This window comes from Drosophila willistoni, assembly GCF_018902025.1.
Source record: "Drosophila willistoni isolate 14030-0811.24 chromosome XR unlocalized genomic scaffold, UCI_dwil_1.1 Seg8, whole genome shotgun sequence".
In the NCBI taxonomy this organism is placed as follows: domain Eukaryota; kingdom Metazoa; phylum Arthropoda; class Insecta; order Diptera; family Drosophilidae; genus Drosophila; species Drosophila willistoni.
Window position 1 is genome coordinate 1,019,476 of NW_025814059.1, and position 22,769 is coordinate 1,042,244.

General features: G+C 38.8%; 10 protein-coding genes across 14 annotated transcripts; 6 read left to right on the forward strand and 4 right to left on the reverse strand.

Annotated features, from left to right (window-relative positions):
* The first annotated feature begins 6 nt into the window (after positions 1-6).
* LOC6645802 (queuine tRNA-ribosyltransferase accessory subunit 2) lies at positions 7-1,558 on the forward strand. Its single transcript, XM_002068466.4, has 2 exons — positions 7-1,171; positions 1,229-1,558. The coding sequence occupies exons 1-2, from the start codon at positions 81-83 to the stop codon at positions 1,422-1,424; spliced, it is 1,287 nt and encodes a 428-aa protein (XP_002068502.1). The 5' UTR covers positions 7-80; the 3' UTR covers positions 1,425-1,558.
* LOC6645803 (GDP-D-glucose phosphorylase 1) lies at positions 1,514-2,899 on the reverse strand. The gene is made up of 2 exons (XM_002068467.4): positions 2,504-2,899; positions 1,514-2,454 (listed from the first exon to the last, which is right to left on the reverse strand). The coding sequence occupies exons 1-2, from the start codon at positions 2,897-2,899 to the stop codon at positions 1,600-1,602; spliced, it is 1,251 nt and encodes a 416-aa protein (XP_002068503.2). The 3' UTR covers positions 1,514-1,599.
* Positions 2,900-2,988: 89 nt separating this feature from the next.
* Positions 2,989-4,308, forward strand: LOC6645804 (SAC3 domain-containing protein 1). 3 transcript variants are annotated; one of them, XM_002068468.3, is made up of 4 exons: positions 2,989-3,115; positions 3,180-3,353; positions 3,423-3,959; positions 4,022-4,308. In XM_002068468.3, exons 1-4 carry the CDS (start codon positions 3,060-3,062, stop codon positions 4,305-4,307), a joined length of 1,053 nt encoding a protein of 350 aa, XP_002068504.1. In that variant the 5' UTR covers positions 2,989-3,059; the 3' UTR covers position 4,308. The 3 variants fall into 3 exon arrangements, with proteins under 3 accessions (XP_002068504.1, XP_046868289.1, XP_046868288.1); XM_047012333.1 differs by lacking the exon at positions 4,022-4,308 and having other exon boundaries at positions 3,052-3,115; positions 3,180-3,357; positions 3,423-3,463; XM_047012332.1 differs by lacking the exon at positions 2,989-3,115 and having other exon boundaries at positions 3,305-3,357.
* A 427-nt stretch (positions 4,309-4,735) lies between these two features.
* LOC6645805 (polycomb protein PHO) lies at positions 4,736-7,710 on the forward strand. The gene is made up of 2 exons (XM_002068469.4): positions 4,736-5,054; positions 5,143-7,710. Exon 2 carries the CDS (start codon positions 5,318-5,320, stop codon positions 7,445-7,447), a length of 2,130 nt encoding a protein of 709 aa, XP_002068505.3. The 5' UTR covers positions 4,736-5,054; positions 5,143-5,317; the 3' UTR covers positions 7,448-7,710.
* An 850-nt stretch (positions 7,711-8,560) lies between these two features.
* On the reverse strand, positions 8,561-9,802 carry LOC6645822. The gene is made up of 3 exons (XM_002068470.4): positions 9,637-9,802; positions 9,498-9,543; positions 8,561-9,300 (listed from the first exon to the last, which is right to left on the reverse strand). The coding sequence occupies exons 1-3, from the start codon at positions 9,688-9,690 to the stop codon at positions 9,140-9,142; spliced, it is 261 nt and encodes an 86-aa protein (XP_002068506.1). The 5' UTR covers positions 9,691-9,802; the 3' UTR covers positions 8,561-9,139.
* Positions 9,803-10,687: 885 nt separating this feature from the next.
* On the reverse strand, positions 10,688-11,988 carry LOC6645823 (phosphatidylinositol N-acetylglucosaminyltransferase subunit C). The gene has a single exon (XM_002068471.3). The coding sequence runs from the start codon at positions 11,830-11,832 to the stop codon at positions 10,972-10,974; it is 861 nt and encodes a 286-aa protein (XP_002068507.1). The 5' UTR covers positions 11,833-11,988; the 3' UTR covers positions 10,688-10,971.
* Positions 11,989-12,146: 158 nt separating this feature from the next.
* On the forward strand, positions 12,147-13,242 carry LOC26529148 (dolichol-phosphate mannose synthase subunit 2). Its single transcript, XM_015177757.3, has 2 exons — positions 12,147-12,726; positions 13,100-13,242. Exons 1-2 carry the CDS (start codon positions 12,618-12,620, stop codon positions 13,240-13,242), a joined length of 252 nt encoding a protein of 83 aa, XP_015033243.1. The 5' UTR covers positions 12,147-12,617.
* Positions 13,243-13,247: 5 nt separating this feature from the next.
* LOC6645824 (nicotinamide riboside kinase 1) lies at positions 13,248-14,657 on the forward strand. Its single transcript, XM_002068472.4, has one exon. The coding sequence runs from the start codon at positions 13,248-13,250 to the stop codon at positions 14,313-14,315; it is 1,068 nt and encodes a 355-aa protein (XP_002068508.1). The 3' UTR covers positions 14,316-14,657.
* A 769-nt stretch (positions 14,658-15,426) lies between these two features.
* Positions 15,427-21,987, reverse strand: LOC6645825 (striatin-interacting protein 1 homolog). The gene is made up of 4 exons (XM_002068473.4): positions 21,838-21,987; positions 17,900-18,801; positions 16,011-17,830; positions 15,427-15,926 (listed from the first exon to the last, which is right to left on the reverse strand). Exons 1-3 carry the CDS (start codon positions 21,970-21,972, stop codon positions 16,045-16,047), a joined length of 2,823 nt encoding a protein of 940 aa, XP_002068509.2. The 5' UTR covers positions 21,973-21,987; the 3' UTR covers positions 15,427-15,926; positions 16,011-16,044.
* LOC6645826 (probable phospholipid hydroperoxide glutathione peroxidase) lies at positions 19,700-21,683 on the forward strand. 3 transcript variants are annotated; one of them, XM_023177694.2, is made up of 4 exons: positions 19,702-19,773; positions 20,625-20,818; positions 20,990-21,313; positions 21,375-21,683. In XM_023177694.2, the coding sequence occupies exons 2-4, from the start codon at positions 20,636-20,638 to the stop codon at positions 21,564-21,566; spliced, it is 699 nt and encodes a 232-aa protein (XP_023033462.1). In that variant the 5' UTR covers positions 19,702-19,773; positions 20,625-20,635; the 3' UTR covers positions 21,567-21,683. The 3 variants fall into 3 exon arrangements, with proteins under 3 accessions (XP_046868286.1, XP_023033462.1, XP_015033234.1); XM_047012330.1 differs by lacking the exon at positions 20,625-20,818 and having other exon boundaries at positions 19,700-19,773; positions 21,375-21,682; XM_015177748.3 differs by lacking the exons at positions 19,702-19,773; positions 20,625-20,818 and adding an exon at positions 20,040-20,187.
* Positions 21,988-22,769: the final 782 nt, after the last annotated feature.

Below are 22,769 nucleotides of genomic sequence, written 5' to 3' on the forward strand. Positions count from 1 at the left end.
TGTATTTTGAGAAAATGAAGACATTATTTTAACATCCCTGATTGAAAGTTTCGATGCAACCCTGGTAACAACGTGCCGCAATGAAATTTCTTGTTGAAAATATAAATAAAAATTCGGGTCGTCTAGGCCTACTTGATTTAAAAGCAGCTGGCGGTGGTATTCAGTTAAAGACGCCCCTGCTTATGCAAACCACAAAAGGCGGCAGTATTCCATATCTCAGTGCCGATTTGTTTGAGAACTATGTCCAAAACAAGAATGGTCAGGAGCCGGTGCCGGTACTGCTACAACTCACATTATCGACTATGCAGCAGATGGCAGAGTCGCTGGCGCTCTGGCCAGCCAGCTTAAGTCACTATTTAGGATTTCCTGGCCAAGGAAATGTCTTGCTTTTAAGAGATCCATGCGAGAGCACGCCCAGTGGAGGCAATGACCGGGATGTGGCTCCAATCTTTACACGGCAAGGCAAGGAATCGCTGACACCTGAGCGTTATATGGAAATTATTGCCAGCTTTAAACCAGATATCTATCAAGGACTCTGTGATGCAGACACTAATCTGGAAAGTTCTAAAAAGCGCGTTCAAAAGTCTGTAGATCGAACTGAACGTTTCATGGACTATATTTATGAGCAGCATGGAAAACTGCAGTCAACATCGTCTAGTTTGCTTGCGCCCATAGTTGGCGGCTACAATATCTTTGCCCGCACACAGTCCATCAAGCATGCCCGCCAACAACCTGAAGGCAAATATAGTGGTTATATTCTAGAAGGATTTCACAACAATGGGCTGTCGGCTACTGCTTTGGATGGCAGCCAACTTTTACCCATTGTGGAGCATTGTGTCAAGCAATTGGAAGAGAATAAAATAAAAATGATGCCAGGAGCTTATAGTCCTTTGATTATACTAGAGCTTATACACATAGGAGTAGATGTCTTTGACACTTCCTATGCCTATTGTGCGGCTGTTAATTTTAAAGCTCTCGTATTTAATTACGATGAGAAGAGCATAGAACCAAGACCCACTCCATTTCTAGACATAACGGATGAAGCTATCAAAGAGGAATTCGTTCCATTATTAGATAACTGCAAGTGCCTGACCTGTCAGAAACATACCCGTGCTTATGTACATCATTTGTATAAGACAAACGAACTCCTGGGTCCCATTTTATTGATGATGTAAGTGATTTAGACCGCAATTTTTTCCTCTGATCTTATTTCCCCATTTCTTTTCAGCCACAATTTGCATCATTTCATGGGATTCTTTGAAACCATCCGCTCCAGCATTGCCCAGGACAAGTTGCCCAAATTGATAGATTTAGTGTGTAAGCAGAATGGCGACTCCAAAGTGGATTATAGTATTGAGAAGAATGTAAAAGTTATTAGCAAAGCTGTCGTAGGTAAAGGATTTGAGACTACTACAGAGAGTTAACAATTTATCTATTGACAAATTTTAGGTTAACCATTATAACAATAAGAATTATTAAATATATATTGTACAAAAGTTATTCAAAACAAATATTTCATTAATATGATTTTGCTTTAATTAAAGTAATTGGAACTACAGTTAGCCTCTAGAATTTTGTTTTTATTATGATCTATTAGGTTCAGTTAATAAATGGTAGCTGCCAAGTGCTATTTGTACCATTCACAATGTGCTTGGCCTGCTCATACACACTATTCATAGCATTTCCAGTGATCTCTTGCACCCGTTGCACCACCACCGTTTCGCTTAGATTCCGCATCTTTTCCTCATTACCAAGGGGAATGAATCCAGCCAACTCACAAAAGCCAACATTGAAAGCTGTTACGTCTTTATTCACACAATATGTCGATCTGGCAAAAATAAAGATGTGCAGGTTGCCCTGCTTGCCTGGAGTACGATCCTGGGTGACAAATACATTGTGAGGTATGTTGTTCTGGCACATCCATTCGGTAAGCTTATACACATTATTGACCTTCTCTAATATCGCTTCATCATTATCATTGCTGGCAATAAGAACACACAAAGCCTGTATGGGCATTTCTTGAGTGGTACGATATAAATAGCTGCCAGCTAGGTTTTCCAGTTTAACATTATCGATATATAACTTCTGGGGCATGTGAATTAAATGAAAATGTAAATGATTGACCGATGCCAAGGCTCCAGGACTATTATAACCCATCCGCATAGTGTCATCATCAATGTTCCTCAAAAATGTAATGCAGAATCTCAAGGCTTGCGGTGTAATGCGCTGGACCAAATTACTCTTGACATCGGGGCAGATTAGGGTATGATATTTGGATAATGGACTCTTATTAATAATCATTTGAACACTGCCCATGTCCTGCTCATTGTCTATTGTCATCATCACCTCCAAGTCATCGACTTTATTAAAATTGAATTGTTTCGGCTTGAATTTGGGACTCAAAGTGTCTATGGTCTGTGGTTGGCGTCGCTTCAGGGTACGATCAGTATTGAGCTAACAAGAGAATTGAGATTAAAGCTATTTTTCGACTAATCCAACGTACCTCTGTATAAAACTTATATTGCCCAGGCAAAACCCGATTCGGCCGTGACTTTGCCAACTGATAGGCAAACAGTCCTGGAACCTCGTGCAGCTGTTGCCATCTGACCTTTAACGCATTTAAATAATGCTGTGCCTTGCCCTCCAGACTCATTATATACTTATCCTTGCGATTTATACGTGTTCTTTGGGATTTATTGTCGGCGCTGTTGTTTACATTGTTTGCTGCCTTCAATGCGGCTATACTAACAATGGCCAGGGCTGCCACCCGCCTACGCTTCATATAGCCAACATATCTGTTACTCCAACGGTTTATGGCATAACTCAGAATTTTCCATAAGTCCCTATGCGGTATGCAAATTTGTTTAAAACGTGCAAACATTTTGAAATTTCCAAACATGAAAAGGGCCTAAAAGGGAGAAAATAAAAGGGAAGCGACTGAGTGGGAGGCGGCAAATAATTTTATTTACATAGTTGTTGATCTGACAACTCGGTCACCAGCAACAGCTGAGTTTATTGTAATTTCCAGCCCTGAAGTTTGTATCATTCTGTATTTTTAAATGGACCATATAGTTGGCACCTGTGATCTCTTTTGTCCTACGGACGAAGCGAAATTGTGAGAAAATTTGATTTAATAACCATGTATTTATACACAAGATATTCCCCCATCCTTCTTTTAGGCGCATACGTGAAAAGCTCTTACATTTCTATGAGTTGAAAAATGGTGTAAAAAATCAACCGGGGATCCTCGTCAAGGAATTTACACGCTCGGCTGCTGATGTTAAGACACCTAAGGCAAAGGATTTGCGCACTGAGGCTTCCATAACGAGGACTGTCGAATATCTTTTAAAAGAGCAAGTATTGACATTTAATTCCGTTTAATGTAATTCTTTTAAACCATTTTTTGTTTTTAATTCATTTAGTATACTAATGGATACGCGTAAACCGTATCATGTGGCCTATGATTTTATTTTCGATCGATTGCGTGCTGTACGTCGTGAAATTGTTATACAGATGTACGATTCAGCCAACACAATTTGTATTTTAGAGCCAATAATATCGTTCCTCGCCTATAGTCGGTATCGCTTGAGTGAAGAACCTATAGACAAATTCGATCCGAAAATATGCGACCAGCATTTGCAGGAGTGTTTGAATGGTGTTCTCTACTGCTATGATGATTTGGATGAAACAAAAAAAAAGGAATCTTTCACTTTACGCCAACTAGAACGAAGATGTTTCATAGAGTCCTTGTATCAAATATTTCACTTAGGATCTATAGAACCTTTGGCTCGTGGTCTCACCTTACCCGAACATGTACGACAGGACGCGGGATTTAGACTTTGTTTCGACATAAGTCTGGCCTATCAGCAAGGGAATTTGTACAGAGTTTTGATGGGTTTCCCTCGCCTGCCGCATATTATCGGCGCTTTAGCAGCCACCAAGTTGCAGTTTATTAGAAGGTAATGAGTTAACATGTATTTTTGACCAATATTGATTTTCCATTTTTTTTTTCTCCCCGAAGGCGTTTACTCCAAATATTTACGCATGCCTATCACAACAAACAATTATCCGTGCCGGTAACGTACTTGTTGCGTTTGTTGCTTTTTGAATCGCCTGATAGACTAATCAAACATTGTACGCATTATAATTTGTCGGTAACGAGTGATCGAAAGGCAGTACATTTTATAAAGACTGATTTTAATATCTCAGCAGATACCTTGCAGGCGGGCAAGGAGCCATTTGTGGAAACAAAGTTAGCTAAAATATATTTGCCAGAAATTGTGTTGTTAAAGGCACTTAAAAATTAAATTAAAAAATAATTTTTATTTTCATTTTGTGATTCATATAAGATTTACAATGTGAGTTTTTTTTTTTGATATTGAGTGATACATAAACGTTGAAACATGCACTATAGGTTATAAGCATTTTCCAATACTTTTATATTTTGACAACCTTTTTATACGTGCTTATACACGGTCCTTAAGTGCTGGTTTTAATTAAGATCAAAAGGCTGGCAACCCTGAAAGGCCGCATAGCAATCGATAGTCGATATTTAAACTAGTAATACGAATTTGCAATTAACGTCATTATAGAAAAATATACAAATATTCGGCAATCTGTGTTTTAATATTGAGGTCGTGTTGTTTGTCCTAAATTCAAACTGAGAACATTTGTTTTTATAAAACCAATTAACAATTTGCGCGCCGCTCGATTGGCAGGGCTGCAATTCGATGAGAATGCACACATACACGAACGGCCCACGCACACCAACAACAAAAAGCAAAGGCAAGAGAAAGTGCTTGGAAAAATTCATATTCCGCCATATTAAATTTACCGGCAAAATTCAAAATATTTACATAAACATTAAGACAAGGTTAAACAATTGTTGAAACAAACAGTTGTGGGCCATCGGCTGAAAGAAGCGAGAGGGCGAACAGAAGAGAACGGTCCCGTCGCCGTCTCCGTTTTGTCTGGTCTGGCAAGTTTCGGAGGAAAGGGAAGCAGCAGAGAACAAATACCGACAAAACGATACAAGGGATGAAGAAATAAATTTGGTTAGTAATACTATATTGTATACATTAAATGCATTACGTTTCTTGTTTTGTTTTTAGATTGTTTTTCAATACATTTTTTTTTTTGCAGTGGCTGCTAACCAACACAGAGAAGGACCGCGCGCACTTACACATATACACACACAGAGAGAGCTACACAATTATTCTCACGCACACATACAGAGGCAGCTAGACAGAAGCCAGCGAGCGCGCGTATAGAGAGAATCGAGAATCCAGCAGGGAACGGGAACGAGGCACACAAAACGATGACAAGTCATCATCACGGCGGTGGAAACTACCATCATCATCATCACCAACATCATCATCATCACCATCATCCGCATCAGCATCAGCCGAGAGCTGCAATAGTGAAAAATTTATCCCTAGCTGCTGCAGCCGTACCCCTGCCCATGTCCTCTTCTTCTTCATCATCCAATTCTGCATCTGTGTCTGTGGCACCGTCATCCTCCTCCTGTTCTTCGGCTTCATATTTTACACCGGCGATTGTGGAGCAACATCCGTATACCAGCGATTTGGATGCAGCAGAGAACGAAAGCTTTTTAATTGAGGAAATAATTGATGATTATGATGATGAGGCGAATATAGTCATTGATACAGGAGAGTTCTTTATATCGGGAGATGTCTATGAATATTATCCCGTTGATCGTTTGGATAGAATAGCCACAGCAGATGCTTTGCCCCCACCTATAATAATGCAACAGCAACAGGCTAGCGATGACGAACTGGACGATTTTATAGCCGAAGATGATATGCAGCGAGAAGATTCACAGGAGGACGATGCCGAGGAAGAAGCTGGAAGGGGAACAACAAATGCCTTCGAAATCGCCTCGGAATTGCTCACCACAATCGAGGCAACAAATATCAAAGAAGAGCAGCTGGAGGCAACTAGCGATTACTACATGAAAGACGCATCGAATAGCCAAACGAATGGTGAGGATTCTAACAGCTCAACAGCTCAGGACTTCAAGCCCTTTGGTGGTGCCGTTGGCTGCACCCAGAAAAGAGTAATGGCCTCAACGCGTCGCTGGAAGCAGACCAAGGTGCCCATACGCATAACCCAGGATGAATTCAATGTGACGCTTTGGTCATCACTCAATTCGGAAGATGAGGACGAAGAAGAGGAAGACGATGAAGGGGATCAGGCGAGTGATATAAAAGAAACTCAACCAGGCGGTGGTGTACCCAAATTGATAATAGATGACATGCCCCATGATATTTTAAACGATGGCATTGGCAATGAATATGTTATCCTACCCGATCCATTCAGCGCTTCAGCCGTCACTGATGTCGAGGAAGTGGTCAATGCATTTATGGGCGGTCATGAGGTGAAGGGTGAGGAAGACAGTCAACCGCTAAGCGAGCAATTTATCTATGCAGATAACCATTTAGATGAGCCCTATGGCCATATAGAACTCATAGAGAATATGCCCCATAATGTGGAGCTAATCGCCACATCATCACCACCATCAGTAGCAGCTGCGGCTGGAGTATCAACGTCAACCACCACCAAAATGGTACTACAAAACAGCAGTACGAATGTGCGACTGAAAAACAACAACAACTCCACAACAATGATGGCAACAGCAGCAACGCCCAGCGCATTAGTGGGTGGTGCCACAGGAACTGGAACTTTCGGTAGCATAACGTTAAAGGCGATTAAGAGGGAACAACAGCTACTAGCAGCAGCAGCCGCCTCGTCAGTTTCCTCATCCTCCGCCGCTGTCAATTTCCATCCGCCGCCTGCTGCGAGCGGTGGAATCAACCGTCTAAGCTCATCTGCGGCGGCGGCGGCGGCTGCTGACGATGATGAGGATTCATCAAAATATCGGTGCACCCATCGCGGCTGCTTCAAAGAGTTTCGAAATCAATCGGCAATGCGCAAACATATGCACACTCATGGCCCGCGTGGCCATGTCTGTTCGGTGTGCGGCAAGAGTTTTGTGGAAAGTTCCAAGCTCAAGCGTCATCAATTGGTCCACACAGGAGAGAAACCTTTCGAGTGCACATTCGAGGGCTGCGGCAAGCGATTCTCATTAGATTTCAATTTGCGTACTCATGTCCGAATCCATACGGGAGATCGCCCCTATCATTGTCCCATTGATGGTTGCTCCAAATGCTTTGCCCAATCCACAAATCTAAAATCCCATATGCTCACGCATACGAAACCGAAACGAAAATGGCCTCGTGCGCCTCAGGTTAATAATAATAATAACAATAATAATAACAACAACAACAAGACGCCGCTAGTGGCACGTTACGGTCGGCTGGAGTTTGGTGAAGATCCGCGTCTAGTTTATGTGGAGCCAAATGGGGAAATGCAATCATCATCATCGTCATCATCAGCGTCTGCAGTGCTGCTGGATAGCACATCCTAACAAGCAACGGCGACCTCATCATCATAACCAACACCACCACTAAGAGTAGTGGTTATTAAAAAGAAGCATCCATGAATGAATTGTACAGATAGTTATAAGACATAGGAGCAAAAATGGTTGGCACTTGGTGTCACTACCAATAAACTCCCAACAAATACAGCTTCCTTCCTTTTTCATCCATTGCTGCTGCTGCTTAAGCAATCAATTCGAGTGGCCAAGATGGGTGAAGTGAAGGGGGTAACTGCGATTTGTCGAAAACAGTTTTTAGATTGTAGATTTTTTTTGTATATGATGATAAGGCAACCTGTCTAACTTCTCCCTTATCCCGTCTTTTATCTACATACCTCACAACCCTTTTCCCACGCTGATTAATGTACTGTACTGTATGCGAGTGGGTGGTGGTTGATGGTTAGTTGGTCGACTGGCTGATTGGTTGGGTGCTTTTAAGGCATCCAATCCACCGGACATTCATTCGAATAATAAAATCCTTCTGCCATCTTCTCCGCTTGCTGGCATACGCAATATTTTCTCTTACCATATTTAATTAACCAATAGGAAACTAAAAACAACAAAACGATACAAAACAAATCATTTATATATACCATAGGCTATACTTCGATATATATATATATATAAATATATATGTATATATATATGTATTTTTGTAATGAATTGTAACTTTTAGCAAGCATTGAAGTGCGAAAGTAAAGTACACACACATATATATATCTATATAGATATATAAAACATTGATCAGTTTGTGAGTTATTATTTTCTCTAATAGATGGGATGGGTTTTTGACAAGATGCATTTGGAAACTCTATAACCAATCGTTTCAAATTCGTTATCAATTCTGGATTTTCCGCTTATAGTTGTCAACGCGTAGGTTAGATAATTGTTAATTTACCTCTGATCGTACATAAAGAATGTTTTAAGCATTAAATGCTAACATTTGATATTTACTTAATGTTATCAACTGCTATCTACTTGGGTGAAGCCTAATATAATTATTTTGATTATAATCTATATAATTCATTTTAAACTATGCCTGGACGTATATATTTGTCAACGGTTGGCTGTGGGGAGACGATTAATCATTGTATCACTCAAATGTCGGATGTAGCTATCAAAATTTATTTAGTTTATTCAAGCGATTCAATTTTAACTGGTTTTTATAAGTGTAAATATTTTTATATTTATTTAGTTGTTGTTTAAAATCAAAACTCGAGCGCCTGAGACTACACATAATACATACAAAGAAAAAAAAAAGGAAACAAAAGTAACTAAGGCTAGATAATATTTTCTTAGTTTAAATACTGGCTGTCTGATTGACACTTCCGCAGACTGCTGTGGCGCTGCACTTTGGTCTCTTCTTTAAAGCCACTTCAGTTTTGGATCAGCTGGCGATTAACATATCTATATCTATATATTTGTATGTTTATATGTATATTTGTATCTGTAGGTACCACAAACACCTGACAAGGTGCTTATAGGTTGATTGATTGATGTAAAGCGCTTGTGGATTAGATAAAGCTCTGGGCCCACACTTGGTAAGTGCGAGTGTTGCGTTGCGTTGCGTTGCGTTGAAGAGGCACAAATTACACATATGTATGCATATTAGATAATTTAAATATTTGAACAAATTAAATTGATACATGTATGCATTTGGTGTGGTGTATGTCATTGGAGACATTAAATGACCTTGACGCCTTGTCCTGCCACTTGGGCGGCTGCTGCTGCTGTTGGTAAAATATCCGCAATGCCTGATTTAGGTCCAAATAAACCGGCAAACGAGAGCAGTACCGAATAGTTGAAATATCCGAAAACACAGAACAAGACCATAAATATGACGTCTGTGTGGGATGACGAAGGGAGGAGAAAAATATAATAATAAGATAGATTCGTCGAGCGAGAGAGTATGAGAAAGAGAGGGTGTAAAAATAATAACAATAACAGCGAGATAAGCAACAAATTCAACAGAAGAGCTGATGGCGATGACGAATTAGCCAGCCTTATTATGGGAATAGCCCAAGTATGTAATAATACTCACGAATGGTAACACGTTCCCATTTCTCCACCATATACAGTTCCGTTACCTGTGAATTGTTCAAAGAGATTGATTAATTTAACGCCAATTAAGAACGAGTTAAAGGTTAGCTTCAGCTCTAGATTCGGAAGACGAAGCGTACCATTAAGTAGCGGAACCACCAATAGTTTGCAAATTCAATCAGGTTGTCCAACATCGTTACGGCGGGCGTTTGGGCTGAAGAATTTGTAGAAAAGTTTGTTAAATGCCGAAACCAAATAGAAGCCAATACAAGCGCGTTTTGACCAAGTTCAATTTATCCCACTGCCTTTATACCATACCGACCCAGTGCTGCCAGACGCGCGTAAAGTCTCTTGGATGGCATCACCCAAAAAGGTAGCTGTTAACATTACGTTACGTTACTTATATGCATTAACATAATGTTTATTAACATTTCCTATAACATTTTTTCTCTGTTCCATGCTCTTTGTTCTCTTTTCTTCGACGTTCGACTCCAAGGTTGCATGTTCGACTCGATGGTCGGAGTCTGACTCTATTGCTCGATTCCGACCATTTCTCACGATTTTTACTCTCTTTTTACTCTCTTTTGCATAAACAGCGCTCTTTTGTTGGATGTTGGATCGAGTTGCATGTTGAATCGAGCTGCGACATCGAGCATCGAGTTGCGAACCCCCCAGTGCAGTGGCGCCGTCAAACATACTCATTTTCAACCCCTTTTAAATTAACTTTTTGAAATTTGCTAATATTTATATTATATATCTAAATTGTTAAAGCTAAGAAGTAAATTTTAAAGATTAATAAAGTTCAAATATATTTTTTACTAATTTGTTATAAAATTAGTTGTTCATACATTTTTACTGCAAAGTCAAAGAAGAAAGATTCCAGTTAAAAACGTTTTCGCCTTTAAAAAGATTTCATTTTATGAAAATTTTTGACGTTTTGTAAACAATTTAAAAAATAAATTGTTCAATTGTTATTTATTTGTTAATTTCAATGGAACATGTTAATTAACCCCGGTCATATTCCCTGGTGAGATATGTAGCTCAAGGCAAAAGGCCCCATGAGTGGGGAATCCCCCTCCAGCTCAAGGATTTCTTGCACAGATTTAAAAAATATCTTTTATTTTTACAATGATTTTGCAGGAACAGAAATTGTTGTCTCTTTACAAGAGAAAAAAATATAAACTTTTCGAATAATTTTATTTTTCGAGTTTTTTTTTTTAACTGAATGTTTGTTGGCATTTATGAGGTGTATAAATTATATTAATTTTTTAACATAAGGCGTTTGAAACCGCCTGGCTTCAGTCAGGAACTAAAGCCGCTTTATTTTCTACATTGTAGAAAAGGAACTTATGTATATTCCCAATTGGAATGACTTAAAGTGAACTAATAAATTAATTAATGACTTGCTTTCCCACATTGCTAGCTTCTTGCTGCTGCTGCTTTTCTTGCTGCTGTTGTAGGAAGCGAAGCTGCCGCTATAAATTTTCATCGAGGTTCTTGTCTGTGTTCTCTTCCACAATGGCCTCGTCCCAAGGTCCATGAATATTGAATTTGTATTTTTGCTGTTGCACAAATATAAATGGACAGACAAAATTGATAAAGATTGTTGTGGTAGCATAGAGCCAGAGTACAGAGTGTGAAATCCAATAAAGAGCCGCACAGCAAGTTAGAAAAATGGGCAATAGAAACACGGGATTCCAAATTCCAGCCGTCATTATGGGATACAAGACGAAGAAAATAGCTGCCTCCACAAGAAGTACAAAGGCATGATACGATGTGGACAATCGGGATGCCAAACAAATTGCTCCAAATATGGCAGCATTTAGCGAAATGGCTTTTGAGACCATGGCCACCTCCAAACCATAATCCGTAAATATAAGATTTGCTAGGAACACAAAGAAGGTCATTGTATATATAGTATCCGTGCTTATGGCCTGTGTCAGAGTGTGCAGCATCGGTGAGAAGATATAGCCAAACAGGAAGACAGTGACTAATGTTTTGGAATCTTCTCCTAGGAGCGGCATGCTCAAACGCCTTCCACGATAGCAAAGATAACCCAATCCTGTAATGGCACAGCTCGGCAGGAGTATAGTAGTAGGCGAGGCGGCATCACTAAGCATCATCTGGTAAAGCATCAGAAAGCCGGCTATGCAGGAAATCTGATTGTTCAGGACTGTAATGCCGGCAATAGCCTCGCGGTACGTATAGATTCGTACGTGTAGATTTGTCCGCAAATCCTTAAGAAAACTGGCATCTGTATAGTTGTCCGGATATTCACGATTTGAATAGAGATTCTTAATCCACGGTTTGCGTTTCGTTAGATTAGTTCTAGCCATGTTTTATTCATAAAGTGACAAATATTTGAGACTTGTTTATATTTTGCATTAGAGATGACATAGCTATGGAATTGACAGGAAGAGTGATATTAGTGATGACAGTTATTATCGTCACTGTAAAAGAATCGCAAACGATTAAGAATTTTGACAGGCAAACCATGAATTTGATAAAAGTAAAAAATACTAAAAGAATTGAAACCTAAAATGGGAAATTTTATATATTAAAGCAGATATAATATAAAATTCAATAATATATAACATTTTAAAAAATCACGCGCACTTCCCTAGTATCGATATGACCGCTATCGATTATATTTTGGGCCACATTTTGTTTATAACAAATTTAGATGAAACGAACAGAACCCGAACCTTATACCGGGCCCCCCTAATTTAATAGATTTATCCAGTTTTAAATTAAATGTGACACAACTATATCAAAGAAATAATTCGAAAATTATCAGTAATTAGACTACAGTCCAGTGTTTTACGTAAGAAATAGCAATTACAATTTGAAAAGGAATCAAAAATAAGGAGTGGGGCGCGCGCGACAAATTGCAAGAGTAGAAGAGAACTATAACTAATAATTACACACAGAATTGACATTGGCCACCGCCGCCGCTGGTCGTTGGACAGCAAGCACGCCACCTGTTTGTTTATGACTAAAATTGTTAATAGCCTGAAGTGCGTATATGCATGTGTCATTTTAGTGATAATAAAACCCAGTTGTCGTCGTCGTCGTCACTAGTTGTTGGTGGTATTGCTGCTGCCGTTTTAATCATTTATTTATGGCTTCAAATGCGCAACTCGGAAAAATTATATTGATAACCGCAATCGCTGTGTTTTTCTACTATTTCTTTTGGGTGGCTATATTGCCGTTCATGCTGATCGATGAAGGTGAGTACCCAATCGGCATAGGGCATAGGCTGAGGCATCGCCGTTGCCTCATATCAGTTCAGAGACAGCTGAAGAGTCAGTAGCATCATCATCATCTGCTGATTAAATAATTCCCGCTTTTGTATGGTAATTAAAGCCGGACTTGAAGTGACCAGCTGTGATATATACATATGTATGTATGTATATAATGTGTACACCTATTGCATAAACATATACACACATGTGCATATATCTACGTGAACTGTTACCTGTAATACATTCTAAGGTTTAAGCTCTTGTCAAGGTCAACTAATTATCTGTTTCTGTTTCTCTCTCCCTCTCTTTCTGTATCTTCTATTGCTCTTACTCTCTCTCTCTCTCACACATATTTCAGGCAATCCAATACGCTTGTTCTTTCCATCATTGAAATACGCCTTCATAGTGCCCACTGTATTTGGAGTTATCTTTCTTGGCGGCATTGCCATATTTTCCTTCTATCACATTTGGATATTGAAGACAAAACGTGCCGTTGCCTAATCATCATGCCCCAGTGGCTGGTTATTGGCATATCAGGGGTTACTTGTGGCGGCAAAACCACATTGGCTCATGGCTTGCATGATTATTTTAAGGGATTATGCGGAGCACCCTTATGGAATACACCTTACACTATTGGCGAAGTACAGCTAATATCGCAGGATGATTACTTCCTGCCTGTCGAGGATAGGCGGCATAAGCGTAATGAGAAATTAAATGTCATCAATTTTGAACTTCTCACTTCTTTGGACATGAAGAAAATGTTAAATGATATAGCCAGGATTCTGAAGGCTCACCATGAGACGACAACAACGACAACAACTGCGGCGGCGGCGACGACAGTTCCTGCGGATCAATTGGTAGCGGCTGTATCCTATGCCAATTTCGAGCATTATGCTCTTCAATTCCAACAGCAATATCAGCAACAGCAGCAATATAATGCAAATTACTATAAGCAAACAGGCAGCGGAATCTATCAGTATCAAAATATGCATGCCATCCATCAGCATCATCATCATCATCATCACCATCATCCGCAGCATCAACATCAACATCAGGTACAATTGCAACAGCAACAACAGCAGCAGCAACAACAACATCTCATGAGGATAGCCGCTCATCTGCAAGATAAAAAAATCAATGTCTTACTCATAGAGGGCTTTATGATATTCAATCAACCGGAATTATTGGGTCTATGCAATCTCAAGTATCACTTTCATTTGCCCTACGAGAAATGCTTTGAACGGCGTCGTAAACGTACCTATGATCCTCCAGATGTTACCGGCTACTTCGAACTATGTGTGTGGCCCTACTATGAGAAAAACTTTAGTGACTATCGAGATTGCAAAGATATAACATTTTTAAATGGCGAGATCTCCAAAGAGAAGATCTTTAAATTTGTCTTGCAACGTATTGTCCATTATTTTGAGGAACGTTGTGAGGTTAGCTCAGCTTTGCCGCTTCAAATAGCTTGTACACCGCAACAAAAGAGATTCGGTGGAATGCTCTATGTCGGTCCCAGAGCGGCGGCCAGTAATAACAATTTATTGTCAACGGCTTTGCCCATGGAGCAATAGGAGTAGCACTACCCAATTGCATACAAAATATTGTAATATAGCAGATTAAATTAACTTTTCCTTATTTTTTGTTTGTTCAAATGCAATTGGGTTAGCCGATAATAATAATTATGAGTACCTAAGTTTGTAAATATGAAATTCAAATGAAGAAAATTGAAATCTACGTTTGCTTAGAAAAGTTGAAAATCAATCTCAAATAAGTTTACCATATAACTTATTTGACTAATTTAAAAAAAAAGTGAAACAGTGTAAAATAAAATGTTATAACATTCAACTATATGATAATGATTACATGTACATATAGAAAAGGTTAAAGTCACGTTACGGTCAAGAAATGCATCACCAAATCTGATAAGAAATTTCATTTCTTCTTTTTGAAACAAGAATGTATATAATTCTGGATTCAAAACTACAAATTATTTCTGTATACCCATTAATTAAACTTCTCTTAAAATTGTATCTACATTATTATCGGCAAAAACACACACGAGAATAGTCAAAATTGTATTTACGCTCTGGCTCTCACCCAAGATCAATATTTATTCAATTTTATATATAACATATATCTATATATATGTAATATATATAATTTCTTTATGCATTCACGTTTATTTAATACATTTTAGTATAGTTCTTTAATTGGGTGGATATAGTATATAGTCTCGCTCTCCCTAGATTTTCGAGTTTAATCATGTGAGTGTGTAGCCTCATGCATAATGAAAAGGAAAATCAGGTTCAGGAATTTTTATATATGTATACATATATATATATGAATTACTGTATTAGCTGTGCTAACTATTGTTAATTTGGTATTATGTATAGAAAAGAAAACATGAAAATTAATAAGAATAATTTGTGCTAACCATTTGTGAAGGTATATGCTAGAAATTACGTTCTCGGTTAATGGGAAACTGTTAATATTATTATTGTACTATATATATATATATATATATATATATATATATATATTGAAATTTATATATATATATATATATATATGTATATACGTATGCACCTTGTAAATATTGTAATTTGAACTAGATATAAGACTATTAACTAATAGAACTCTATTTTTTTCTTGTGCGAAATAAAACACACATTTAACCACAAATTGAATTAATGATGGATCCAGATCAGAATCAATCTCCGTGTTTTTACTTTTACATATTTTTAGATTTTTCATTAGTAAATTGTTTTTTTTTTTATTCCGCTTCGGAGACGGTTTCTCTACTTTTTTGTTGTTGTTGTCGCTTGTGTTTGTTATCGGTTTTTGTTTTTTTTTTTGTTGAACAGAAATAATAAATATATTAATTATTAAGTAGGTATGATTAAATGTACAGGCATTATTATTATTATTTTTTTTTTTTGTTATGTTTTCATCATCGATTAGAGTATGTTTGAGTGAAGAGTCAGGAAAAGAACTGCCAATAGCCAATTTTATTTAGTTCCAGACACACGGCCAGACGTTCCAGATCGGCTGCTACATGGATTATATCAATGCATTAGGTTCATTTTTGTTTTATTATATTTAAGCTTAGACTTTATGGTAGTTAATAACTTTTTGCTTATATATGCATAGGGGTGATTCAAATGTGAGGGGGGCGCGATGATCTGTAATTGAATAGAAAAAGGCGATTAGCCGGATATGGTCCATACACTTTTTGATTAACCAACTGTGGCATTAATGATTGTTACCTTTGGATCCACGGGGCAGCGGCACAATGCCCATCTAGAGGGCATCCCAATCGGTTTGATTGTTGTACACCTCCTCCTCGAGCCACACAGCATAGTTGGCCTTAAAGTAATCGGTTAGTTCCACTTTACGATCCCACCAACCCGAATGGCCAAAGAATGCGAAATCTGAATGTGTTAAGATCTCATCACTTGGAAAGCCACCCTCCACTCCATAGTCATGGAGTTGCTGCTGCTGCTGATGGTTAACATTATTGCCTCCAACGCCCCCGACACCACCACCTGAGCCATTATTGCCATAACCATTAGAGTCACCGCCGTTGTGACCATTGCCTGCATTCATATTTGATTGCTGGGCATTTTCAGCATTTTGGGCAGCAGTGCCATTATTGCCACCAGCTCCGCCGCCACCGCCAGCACCTCCTGATCCGCACTTTTGTGTTGCCTCCGGGTATCTTCTTAGATTAAAGCGATCAACACATGCCCGCAGTGTGCATTCCTCAGCCTGAAAATCCCAGGGACGCGACTCGAGATCATTGCCGAACGCCCAATCATCATTGAGACGATGCCGGACCTTAGCATAAATGGCGCTCATGGTTTTCATATTGGATTTACGCCACTGTCGTCCCAAATACTTGGTCTGCATTTTGAGCAGCTTAAGCACATACAACTGCATCATGGCATGCCGCACTTTGAGAGTCTTTTTTAGAATGGGTGCCGATTTAAAGACGACCAGCATCATGACCCGCGAATGCTTCCACTTGATCAGCTTGTTGAGAATTCGAAGAAGATTAATGCAGGAAAATACATTGCGCCATGAATACGGCTTGTCGGACATTTCACCACCGTAGACAAAGCTATCGCCACTCAAATCCGGCTGTTCGCCAATCACACACGATGGGAAGTCCAACAGAGGAATGGAATTCTTGGTATTCACATACTCGGTAATTGTTTGATTGAAGAATTTCAGGACCAATGGAATACAATTGGCAAAAACCAAGTGCTGCGACATGAACTCAAATTGATAGACATGATTAATTTTAAAGTGCTTAAGATACAGTAAAATAATAGCCGACACGGCCTTAACAATGATCTCCTTGTGTCGACCCATGTCTACAGTCAGCTTGGTAGATTGGGTGGCCGTCAATGGCATTTTCTTCGGCAAGACATCGGCCATTATGTTAATGCTTTCCGTCTTTGATTTGGATGTGGGCGAAGCAGCCAGCAAGACCTTTAGCAGGGCTATCATATATTGCGGTAGATTGGGCAATATGGCTTGATACAAAGTCTCGGCCGGCGTCATTTTAATCTCGTCCTCATGTGTGGAAATAGGATTTCTGGCGATATCTTCCTCTTTTTTGATTTGCACATCGGCCAGACTGACATACATGTGTCGTTGCAGGGTCTTAAATCCTTCGTGTATGGGCTGCGGGAGGCCAGCCAGACTCTCATGGTCACCAATCAGAGAATAGCCAATAAATTTGTTTCGAGAAATATCTAAAAACTGATCGATATCCTTTTGTCGAACTTTCGGTGTCCAGGGCAGGCGAGCTGTCATCTGTATAGGAGGCACAGCTGTAGGAGGTTGCGTATGACTTGGCTGATTATTGGGATTGGCCGTGGCAGTGCTGGAGGAGGAAGTGCCCGACGAGGGATCATCGAAGGGCCGATAGTACTGCGAGAGCTCATCTTCGCCATTGCCGCTACCGTTGTTAGCATTCGAGTTGTTGGCATTTGGATTGGCGGATCCAGTTTCGTTTCCACTTAATTCCATGTCAATTTGTTCGGGCTCATCAAGGAAACGCTGCTTCATAAGCGATCGCCTAATAGAAGAAGAGAAAAACGGAGTAGCAATTAAAAATGAAAACTCACTGAACCCATTTATAACTCACTTGAAATTTCGTTTTGGATACTGGTTTTCCAGTATATCTGTAGCCGTAGCTGGTGGTGAACTAGCTCTCATACTCTTAGTCACCTCCAAAGTGTCTTCGGTGATGAGTTCCAGGCCCACCTTTAGCCTATACTCGTTTTTTAAGTTCTTCAAAACATCCATGCCACCCAGACCCAGCAGAGATACTTTCCACAGCAAAAGCACAACCTTCTTCATGGGGAACTGTGGAGCTGCCCCACTACAGAATCGGGTAATCATGCCCAGTAATTTGACAGCTAACAGTTCACCATCGGCCAGTGGAGAATTAATCTCTTGTACAAATGACTCGGACACTTCTTTATAATCCTCGCTGCCCTTCTCTCGCTCATCACGTATTGTCTCCGTTATAATGTACAGGACCGACAATATCACACGAATATCTGTGGAGTCGACCAGAGTGACATTTGTGATTTTCACAGCCACAATGTCCGGCGAGCAGGCGGACTCAATTTCCATATTGAGCAAATCTATAAACGATGCGAACACGCCTAGTTGATAGAGGGCAAGTACATTGTCTCTGGTATTCTGGTGTTGCTCCTCATCCGATTGCACTTCTGCCCAACATCCTTGAGCCAAATATAAAATACATCTCGCTGCCTGCATACGAAAATCACGATTTGACACTTCCAGCTGATCAATTAGCTTCATTACGATGCTTCTTTGGGATTTGGCATCTTGCTTCTGCCAATTGGGCGGCAGATTGTATAATTCCATTTGATCCTCGAATGCCTTGACATTCATTTGGAATTCACTGTATTCCGTGTAGCTATAAAGCTCGGCAATTTCATTCTGATAGGTATCGACATCTGCATAAATGAAATCCAAGTCGGGACCATCGCAATTGGCATCTGCATCATGCGTATCCTGCTCGAAGGAGTTGTTTATGGATGAGAGCATCATTTAGAGGCTGTTTTTCCTCCAAAAACACCAACACGAATACAAATGCAAGTCCTGCTTCTATGTGTGTAAGTGTATATGTGGGCGGATGGATGTAAATGAATGTTTGTGTATGTGTGTATATAATATACGTTCGAATTTGTTTCTCTCCCTTCTATGGCAGTTGTGAATTGGCTTAGCCAAAGTACGCAGACAACGGGACCACGATATGGTTTTCTACGCCCATATAAATGCTCGCATAATAATAAAAATTTTATTTTGTTGCATTTCACTAAGAATTTCGCAAAAAAAAAAAAAACACACGAACACACGCACAAATCGAGTAAAAGTAGTGATGATAGTTGGGTCGATATACCAAAAATAAGCAAGAAGGAAAGTGTCGTGTGAACGTTTTAGAAAAAGTTGGCAGCTCCATAGAATATTAATGACCAATTTCGCTTGCTTTGTTTTCATCAAATGTATCTCAAACTTAAAATACTTAAAAATCGTAAGGTTCAGGACAAAACAGTCGAATAAATAGTTAAAAAACTATTATTGCTTGTGTGATGTTCGATTTTGGTTTATTGTTAACATTCTAAACTTAACTAATCAGAAACACCCGTACATTTTTTTGTATTTTGAATCTCACATTGACTTCATAATTTAAAATAACGCGCGCTACCAAAATTCTACCGCCTCTCTATCGATGTTTGACTCCTTTGTCGGAGTTCGACTTCTTTGCTCGATGTTGGTACTATTTTCTAACATGTTGCATGTTGGATGCTCCATAGAGCTGGAAAAACATCGATAGTGCCGGCCAAACATTGATATTTTATTAAAATACAAAACCATCGATGTATCGCCAGCTCTATGGGCAAAAAAGCTATTTATTTGTGTTTATCGTCGTTGCCGGCCGCATTTCACTTTGACAATTTAACTAAACGATTACGAAATAAATAAGTAAGCAGAACCATCATAAATAATAAGAAAAAGAACAGAAATTTTAGCTCTAACATATCAGTGACATATCGGTGGTAATAGTAAACAACATTAAAACGAACACCTGGGCAAAGCAAACTAACTGTACTTTGAACCCTGATTAACTTTTATGTAGGTTCACTTTCGACTTCTGTGTGCGTGAGTGTGTTATTTGTTTCGCTGCATATCAGCGTGAGGTTGCAGAAAATCGGTTCTATATATATACAAACATACATATAGCATCGACATCCACACATCTGACTATCCCAGCATATCGTATAGATTGTGGTGAAATCCATCCATAAACAGAAGAAAATGTCCGGTCGTTCGATAATTCATTTTGTGTTCGGAGCCTTGGCCATAGCCTTGGGCTCGTACATCTACTTTACCATGCAAGTAATTACACAAAATAATTCAAAAATCCATACGTTCATATACTATGTATAATTATTGCTTGCATGCCCAAAACGGGGGTACTTATCAGCAAGGGCGTAGAGGAATTCTTAATCAAAAAATGTTCAATATTACACCATCAAACATTAAAGCCCCTTGAACTGGATGACTTGAGTTCTGCGATTTGTAAAGTATTTCGTCTCCCTATTTGAATAAATCAAAAGTTTGGCCTTACGTCCATGATATGGGGTAGTAATAAGTATTCGTGGTCAATCGGGACTTGTTCGCACGCAATTTTATATTTAGTTGTGTGCCAGTGACACATCGGTAATTTCTAGTATGACTTTTGACCTTCATTTGTGTGTATTCTACGACAGATGACAATTTGCACACTTACTTAACCCCCCCTCTATCTCTTAACACACCCTGACTATTTGCAGCCTTTAAAATAATGAATCTCCGTCAGTTTCAAAGCATTACGAAGCAGGCTTTCAGGTGCTATACAACTCGTGCCCGTGTCCTAGCTCCAGCCATTGAGTTGAGCCAAATTCAGAGACAGAATCTTCGCTACTGTGCCCTAATCTTGCCAGTTGGCTGTGCGGCAACTGCATCCCAGTTCTCTACAACAGCTGCCGTGAGTAGTTTGTTGTGTGTAGTTGACTAGTTGACTAATAACTTATTCGCTTGCTTTTTCTGCCCTACTGACCAATATTGAATCTAACATTTTCTTTTCGCCTTTAAACCTTGTGTATTTCCTAATACCCATAACTTCTACTCACTTGTATCTTTGAATTTGTTTTTGCAGCTCGACATGTCGTCCGGTGGTGATTACAAGAATGCTACCTCAATTTATGAGTTCACTGTAAAGGATACTCATGGCAATGATGTTTCTCTGGATAAATATAAGGGCAAAGTCTTGCTTGTGGTGAACATCGCCTCCAAATGTGGCTTGACCAAGAACAATTACAAGAAATTGACCGATCTTAAGGAGAAATATGGTGAACGTGGCCTGGTCATATTGAATTTCCCATGCAATCAGTTCAACTCACAAATGCCAGAGGCAGATGGTGAGGCTATGGTCTGTCATTTGAGGGATTCCAAAGCTGATATTGGCGAGTTATTTGCCAAGGTAACGAATCATCAACGTGTTTGGTCATTAAAATATTAATCTATCATCATTAAACATTTAGATTGATGTCAATGGTGACAATGCCGATCCCCTTTACAAGTATTTGAAGTCGAAACAGACTGGAACCCTTGGCAGCGGCATTAAATGGAATTTCACCAAGTTTCTGATCAATAAGGAGGGTATTCCAGTCAACCGATATGCCCCTACCACCGATCCCATGGACATTAGCAAGGATATTGAGGCCTTATTGTAGATTTCAATTACCTAATTAGACTGTAGCTTGTAATGGGCACATGCAGAGCATGTTTATATATTTTACCTTATTTAATCTATTCACTGTTCAACACCACAATACATAAATAAATACAAAAAAAAAAAAAAAAAAACAACAACATCGTTATATGTATATCTGTGATTTGATAGTCTAATTCAAATGCAGGGCACAACACACACACACACCTATTCATTACACGCCTTAAACATAGGTTTATATAGTTTAGGTATTCACCTAAATGATCACTTACCTCCAAGTTGACTTGGTGCACCTGCCTATAACGCTTTGCCAGACCAACAACTTTTACGATCATTTTCAATCCTTCAATACTTTGCACCTGTGCCAATTTACAGGTTCCCTGCTCCCATAACTGTTTCTTTGTCATGATTAAAAATATATTTATATATATATATATATATATTTATGTGTATATAACTACAATGAGTTATGTGTTACGCTTTGTTAATATCAAACAATTTTGACAAAACTACAAATGGTTTCTCGATACATAGATTGATTATAAATTCAAAACTTTGGGAAAACTTATTTATAGCTCTTTGTATGTTGTATCACTCTAATTTGCCAAAATCGAAGAAAGTTTTTTCTTTTCCACAATACTTTCAAGTTGTTAATTGCATTTCAAAAAAATTTTTTAAATTTATAGATCACTTGTCTACGAATTTGCGAAAATCCATTTTTCCACTCAAAGTCGTATTAGTTTATAATTTGTTTATGGTTTCCAACGAAAATATGTTATATAAGACATATTTTAAAAGTATAAAGTCTGGAAAGGATTTGTAAATATTGTATATATACATATATATTTAACACAAAGGCGGCCACGAATTTAGAACTAGTTTTGATTTTCTCGGCTTCTAAATAACTTAATGCAATAATTTGTTGGTTATTGTATTCAGATGATGAACCGTAAAAATGGTCTTCTTAGTTTATTCTGTTTTTTCCACAGGTGCATTTAAACAAAGAAAAGTCCGTTTTTAGGGGGGGGGCGAATATTTAAGACATTTTTGCTAAAATCTTAAATATTACAAGACAAAAGTATGATGTCTTTAAAGAAGTTGTGGAAATATCAATACTAAGTTAAACTGCATACCACAAATTTTTAATTTAGCCCCAACTTTCGATTTGGAGCTAATTGAAAATGTGAATTTTGTATGCAAACTT

Bases quoted from the DNA above. Each gene is read 5' to 3' on its own strand.
- LOC6645802 (XM_002068466.4), top strand. From the start codon at position 81: ATGAAATTTCTTGTTGAAAATATAAATAAAAATTCGGGTCGTCTAGGC. The intron at 1,172-1,228 runs GTAAGTGATTTA...ATTTCTTTTCAG, and splicing joins GGTCCCATTTTATTGATGAT to CCACAATTTGCATCATTTCA.
- LOC6645822 (XM_002068470.4), bottom strand. From the start codon at position 9,690: ATGTTGGACAACCTGATTGAATTTGCAAACTATTGGTGGTTCCGCTAC. The intron at 9,544-9,636 runs GTACGCTTCGTC...AACAATTCACAG, and splicing joins GGTGGTTCCGCTACTTAATG to GTAACGGAACTGTATATGGT. The intron at 9,301-9,497 runs GTGAGTATTATT...CATCCCACACAG, and splicing joins ATGGGAACGTGTTACCATTC to ACGTCATATTTATGGTCTTG.
- LOC6645825 (XM_002068473.4), bottom strand. From the start codon at position 21,972: ATGACAAAGAAACAGTTATGGGAGCAGGGAACCTGTAAATTGGCACAG. The intron at 18,802-21,837 runs GTAAGTGATCAT...TCCTTCGAGCAG, and splicing joins TGCACCAAGTCAACTTGGAG to GATACGCATGATGCAGATGC. The intron at 17,831-17,899 runs GTGAGTTATAAA...TTCTTCTATTAG, and splicing joins TATCCAAAACGAAATTTCAA to GCGATCGCTTATGAAGCAGC.
- LOC6645826 (XM_023177694.2), top strand. From the start codon at position 20,636: ATGAATCTCCGTCAGTTTCAAAGCATTACGAAGCAGGCTTTCAGGTGC. The intron at 20,819-20,989 runs GTGAGTAGTTTG...TTGTTTTTGCAG, and splicing joins AGTTCTCTACAACAGCTGCC to CTCGACATGTCGTCCGGTGG. The intron at 21,314-21,374 runs GTAACGAATCAT...TTAAACATTTAG, and splicing joins TTGGCGAGTTATTTGCCAAG to ATTGATGTCAATGGTGACAA.
- LOC6645803 (XM_002068467.4), bottom strand. From the start codon at position 2,899: ATGTTTGGAAATTTCAAAATGTTTGCACGTTTTAAACAAATTTGCATA. The intron at 2,455-2,503 runs GTACGTTGGATT...TTCTCTTGTTAG, and splicing joins AATATAAGTTTTATACAGAG to CTCAATACTGATCGTACCCT.
- LOC6645804 (XM_002068468.3), top strand. From the start codon at position 3,060: ATGGACCATATAGTTGGCACCTGTGATCTCTTTTGTCCTACGGACGAA. The intron at 3,116-3,179 runs GTGAGAAAATTT...TCCTTCTTTTAG, and splicing joins CCTACGGACGAAGCGAAATT to GCGCATACGTGAAAAGCTCT. The intron at 3,960-4,021 runs GTAATGAGTTAA...TTCTCCCCGAAG, and splicing joins AAGTTGCAGTTTATTAGAAG to GCGTTTACTCCAAATATTTA.
- LOC6645824 (XM_002068472.4), top strand. From the start codon at position 13,248: ATGCCCCAGTGGCTGGTTATTGGCATATCAGGGGTTACTTGTGGCGGC.
- LOC6645805 (XM_002068469.4), top strand. From the start codon at position 5,318: ATGACAAGTCATCATCACGGCGGTGGAAACTACCATCATCATCATCAC.
- LOC26529148 (XM_015177757.3), top strand. From the start codon at position 12,618: ATGGCTTCAAATGCGCAACTCGGAAAAATTATATTGATAACCGCAATC. The intron at 12,727-13,099 runs GTGAGTACCCAA...CACATATTTCAG, and splicing joins GTTCATGCTGATCGATGAAG to GCAATCCAATACGCTTGTTC.
- LOC6645823 (XM_002068471.3), bottom strand. From the start codon at position 11,832: ATGGCTAGAACTAATCTAACGAAACGCAAACCGTGGATTAAGAATCTC.